This window comes from Cotesia glomerata, linkage group LG8 (genome assembly GCF_020080835.1).
Source record: "Cotesia glomerata isolate CgM1 linkage group LG8, MPM_Cglom_v2.3, whole genome shotgun sequence".
In the NCBI taxonomy this organism is placed as follows: Eukaryota; Metazoa; Arthropoda; class Insecta; order Hymenoptera; family Braconidae; genus Cotesia; species Cotesia glomerata.
Genome location: NC_058165.1, coordinates 4,782,783 through 4,788,264, shown reverse-complemented (window position 1 = coordinate 4,788,264; position 5,482 = coordinate 4,782,783). Strand labels below are relative to the sequence as shown.

The following is a 5,482-nucleotide window of genomic DNA, read 5'->3' as shown; positions in this document are numbered from 1 at the left end:
TCCCGTTTCTCTTGTATATTTTTCCTTTTCTCGACAAAATGAATAGACGTATATACAACACACGCAAATACGATTAATGTTGTCGTTGATCGATGTTGCAGTCTCTCAAACAGACAAGACAAGCTCAAGATTTATGCAATACGCTGATTGTATCTTTTAATATCTTTTTTTTTTATTTATTGTCTGCTTTACTTCCAATTTTCGACGTACTCAAAAATATGCCTGTAAGATATCAAAACTCTTAAATATGATTTGTCAGAAAATTCAATCCAGTTTGAAGCCAATTGTGAGTGATTACATCTATTATTTCATGATAGTTGTACTTTTGATGTATAACAATTCATCAAATATATTTTGTGGCAAATCTTACAAAATTATATAGTATCACTGATGGATTATTTAGTTCTATTAAATAAGATTTAGTAATAGTTACTAAATGATTTAGTAACAAACTTTTAATTACCAAACATTTAGTAATAGTTACTAAATCATTTATTAAAGCCCATTTATTTCCACTAAATAAATATTTAGTAGTATTTAACAAATTATTTATTGCTACTCAATAAATCGTTTATTAGTATTAAAAATTAATTTTTTTAACTAATTTTAGCGTGTATCCTAACATTTTTACTCAAAATAATTAAAATAAATAATTTTAAGTGAAAATATAAGGTATTATAAAGAAAAGAATCTCATTAAATTATAATTTTTTATTTGAGACATTTATAAAATTTAAAATTAAACAAGTTTTTAACATATCAATAATAGACAAATTGAAAAATTTAAACTAAATTCCACTGAGAAATGACATATAAGCCATTTGGGAGTATGTGTGTTTTCAAAGGTTTGATAAATCTCCCAAAATCGAGTTGAATAAAATAATCTGAGTTAGTGAATAGGTTACACGAAAAAAAGTAAACTGTAAAATTCACTCGGATTTCGGTTAATTTTTATAGTTTCAAACAGTACAGCGGACATCGGGGTGGCAAAAATATAAATATAACAGAACTTAATGTAGAAAGTGTAAAAGCCACAATTTATAATTTAATATCGAAAATAAGTGATTAGTAGCTGTCGCTATAGTAAATAACGACTCTCTCATCTTAAAAAATTACAGTTTCAAACAGTAAAAATTGCCATTTCAATTTATAGTCCATACTATGAGAAGAAGGGAAACTCCGATAAGGAGAAGGGGGTCTCACTCTGGGAGAATTTAACATTTAAAACAGTAAAAATTCTACTTTTAAAATATACATTTGACCAATCCAAGCAAGTAAATAATTATAGTTTCATTTTTAGCGTTGCGTTTAAAATTTACCATTTTACTTAGTAAATATTGACATTGCTTGTATTATAAATTTACTAACTTTCTTTTATACTTTTTACATATCGTAAGATCATTTTTTAAGTACGAAATGATAAATATCAAAGTCTGAATTCTTAATTATTATACTTTAACATTTTAGACATTTACATAGCGAATATTACTGTTTGAAATAGTATTTTCTTCCATATAAAGAGTAAATTGTAGCGTTTAAATGGTAAATATTATAAAGTGAATAGTAAAATCACGATTTTACTGTTTGAAATGTTAATTTTTAGCAGTTGATCATTACTTATTATAAATCGACTATTTATTACAGTTTACTTTTTTCCGTGTATTGATAAAGAAAAAAATATATTTTTTTCCTAATAAATGACTAAAAATTTTGTTACTAAATCAGTTTAGTACTCCGTACTAAATCTTTCTACCAGTGTGCACTATTCTAGCTACAAACAGTACATATTGTCAAATTTATGGATTCAAATAACTCGCTTGTAAATTTAACAACTATCAACCTAAGATTAAAGTGTAAAGCATATTTATCCTTTGATATATTATATCTGAAAAAATTATTACCTAGTAACAAACTGATGGTTACTACACAATGATTATTAGTATACAAGGCTTGCTACTTTTAGGGCTGTGCTATTTTAGTAAATGCAAGAATTTACGGTCCGTAAGGTACAACCAGGTATTCAGCTATTATTAACAAACAATTTTCGACGCTTATCATTATATATATTTTAAAATTTACAGTTTTAAAAGTCTAGCTTTAGCATTCTCAACTAGAAACTTTTAAAATTTTACAACTGATTAAAATTTACAACCTTCATTTATCACCAGCTAGCTTCTGCAAAGCTTTCATAGTTTGCAATTTTTCTTTTTTTGAATTTAAAGTATGAAAAAATTACCGTATGCGTCATCGACTCAAATAAATTTCGGTTTTTTTAATTAAGTAATGGAATTTCTATTGCGTCAATCTGTCAAAATAATACCGTCTGATTGTTAAATCCTCAGTATCATCTTATAGTTTTAGTTTATAAAATTTTTAGCGGCAGAATAAATATTGTCTGCGGTAAAACAATACATGGTCAGTTATTTTTCATACTAAATAAATTTGTAATTAAAAAAATTAAGCACGTAACAAGATACTACACATTAATTTGCTGGTTGTCAACAAGGTGACACATTTGGTAGGCATGGGTAACGAGTTTCAATTTAAATTATGTCAGAGGATATCTCTCTTTTTCTTTCTCTTTCTTTCAGTTACCTCCCTTTCTCTCGTTGGCGTGTGAGAGCATTCGTGCTATTCTCAACTCATAAGATTCCCCTTAGGAACGTTCGCCAGAGTAATTATCCCCGTTTCTATATATACACGATTAAGAGATATATTATAAGCAGACATGCTTTCTGCAGGTAAATAACAGTCACAGATAACTTGATTGTTATTTACAATTATCCTCTTTAATTTTCTTGTCAAATAATTAGCCAATTGTTGTTTCAAGTATTCTATCGGTATAATTCAATTGTAATGGTAATAAAAGCAGTTTGTTGACTAATCATTGATAGAAAAGTGAATTGTTAGCTGAATTATAACGTCACAAGTATAAAAAAGGCCATTCGACAGCCAAAATGGAAGTAGATTTTTCATATAAAGAAAATTTATTTTTAATAAAATACTATTGATACTGTAAAATGATGTAATCGCGGGAAAGCGGAGGATCAGGTTTTGGTCTGGATATCTCAATTAAAACGCGGAAATATTTATTAAAATGAACACTATAAATTTATTTACACAAATTACACTTAATATTTATTTAATATGTTAGCGGATTGTTTAAATAAAAGCGGATAAATAAAGCACTGCGTGATTAATAAAGCGAAGCCGGTTGACACGTGGTTGAGCACACTGCCGACACTGGAAAAGCGGAGAATTATTTTTACAAATAACAAAATTTATCTGTAACAAACTAAAGCGGGTTAATAACAATTAATTTAAGCAAATTAACTTATTAAATAAGCGAAATGCGGTTTGTTAGCAAAAAGCGAAAGTAAAGTAACACTAATGGCGACTTGTTGCAACGAAAGCGTGGAAGCGAAAGATAATAATAATAATGCGTCTTTTTCTTCGTCGACTTGGGGAAGAAGGCTGATTGCGCATGTCAGCGGAGCGATCAGCCAATCACACCACCGAGACATGGCGTGATCAGTCAAGCTAAGCTTTCATAGGCGGTTAGTTTTTGCGGGAACTAGCGGTAGACAGGTGCGGCTCGTGAAATTGGGAGTCCCCCAGGGGCGACTTCATCGCGGCTGGGCCTGTTCACTGAACATTCTCCCCCGGGTTGGCGGCTGCGTCGACAAGATCGTCTTCTTCATATGTTAGCGGCAAGACACAGAGCTTTGTAATTGGACGTACTAGCTCTGTGTTAACTGTCTTGACAGTTACCACGCGGACTTGTCCATCTTCACCTGGATGGAGAGCGGTGACTCTGGCTAATGGCCACTTGGTTGGCGGGAGATCCTCAGTGGTGATCAGTACAACTGAACCCACTTTGATCTCGTTGCGTTGATGATGCCACTTGGAAATGGCCCGGTAGCGGTGGATGCAGTCCTGATAATAGCGTTTCCAGGAATGTTGAACCATTTGCTGGACTTGTTCCCAATTCGAGAACCGAGCGGGTTGTACTTCTGTCAGCGATGGCTCTGGAACTGCGGTTAGTGACTGTCCGATTAAGAAATGACCTGGTGTCATTACTGCAAGGTCAGCAGGATCTTCATTCAGCGGTGTGAGCGGTCTGGAATTAAAAATGGCTTCAATTTGAGCCAAGAGCGTTGAATACTGCTCAAGTGTCAACAGCGAGTCTCCGATTGTTCTTCGAAGGTGAAACTCAATAGATTTTACAGTGGCTTCCCATTTTCCTCCAAAATGTGGAGCTCCAGGCGGATTGAACTTCCAGTTCGTGCCATCTTGAGCGATTAAAACTGATAATTCTCGAAGGGTGCGAGATCCTGCAGCGAATAGTCGTCTTAGCTCTTTATCTGCCCCTACAAAGTTGGTTCCACAGTCTGAGTATAGCGTATGACAGATACCTCGGCGACTAGTAAAGCGGCAATGAAGGCGGCAGCGGTGTAGTCAGTGACTAGCTCTAGATGTACAGCTGAGCTGAACATGCATACAAAGACGGCAATCCAGCCTTTGTATGTTTTTGCTCGATGTCCTTGAAAAGTTTTCAGCGTGATAGATCCAGCGTAGTCGAGTCCTGTATGCAGGAAAGCTCGAGTTGGCTGTACTCGTGCGGCAGGTAGTTGACCCATCAACTGTTGAGCGCGTTCTCCACGGTGTCTAGTGCAGATAGCGCAGCGTAATATGAATGATCTGACTGGAACACGGCCTCCAATAATCCAGACACTCTTGCGTAAGTCAGCGAGCGTAAGCTGAGTACCTCCGTGAAGCGTTTTGCGGTGCGAATCATCAATCAGGATTGATGTAAGCGGTGATTGTCTTGGCAAGATCGCTGGATGCTTTTCTTCTGGGTCCATCGATGCGTTTTTCAAGCGGCCACCGACTCTCAGGACCCCCTGATGGTCAATGAACGGAGTCAGCTTGGTGATGCAGTTATTTTTCGGCAGACCATCAATAATGTCAAGCTGTAAACGGTCTAAAGGAACGATTAGTTGCCTGTGCGGAAGATGTAGGCTGTGGCGAAGCTGATTTCGTTGGTGCATCCAAACTGGATGAACGCGTGGTGACGTTGACCACATTTTCGGCAATCTTGAGCGATCTTGCTTAAGCTCATCTTCGAACTTAACCTTAGTCTTTATCGATAGATAAAACATGTTGAGTTTTAGAAAAATCGGTTATAAATTGAAAACGCTATCGTGTTGACAAGGCGCGTCATATCGTACAAATACATACATATATAAACTTTTGAACGAACTGCATTTTATGACTCAGCTCGACAAACTGAGTCAGAAAATGGCTTAATTTTTTAAAAGTTGCATCATGAGAATGGCTTCAATAGTTCGATTTTTATAAAATCTACTAAAAACATGGTTTTCTGAATTTTTTTTTCTAGTTACTCGAAATATGCATTAGTTTAAGTAAGTATTGATAAATAGTTATATCGACTATATTTTAATAAATATTTTTTTGTTATC

At 34.3% G+C, this 5,482-nt stretch overlaps 1 protein-coding gene across 1 annotated transcript; it reads right to left on the bottom strand.

The window, feature by feature from the left end:
- Positions 1–3,644: 3,644 nt before the first annotated feature.
- Positions 3,645–5,161, bottom strand: LOC123270847. The gene is made up of 2 exons (XM_044736992.1): positions 4,519–5,161; positions 3,645–4,369 (listed from the first exon to the last, which is right to left on the bottom strand). Exons 1-2 carry the CDS (start codon positions 5,159–5,161, stop codon positions 3,645–3,647), a joined length of 1,368 nt encoding a protein of 455 aa, XP_044592927.1.
- Positions 5,162–5,482: the final 321 nt, after the last annotated feature.

Excerpts from the sequence above, each read along its gene's own strand:
- LOC123270847 (XM_044736992.1), bottom strand. The coding sequence starts at position 5,161 with ATGTTTTATCTATCGATAAAGACTAAGGTTAAGTTCGAAGATGAGCTT. Across the intron at positions 4,370-4,518 it reads TCGAGCAAAAACATACAAAG|GGGCAGATAAAGAGCTAAGA; the intron begins GCTGGATTGCCG and ends CCAACTTTGTAG.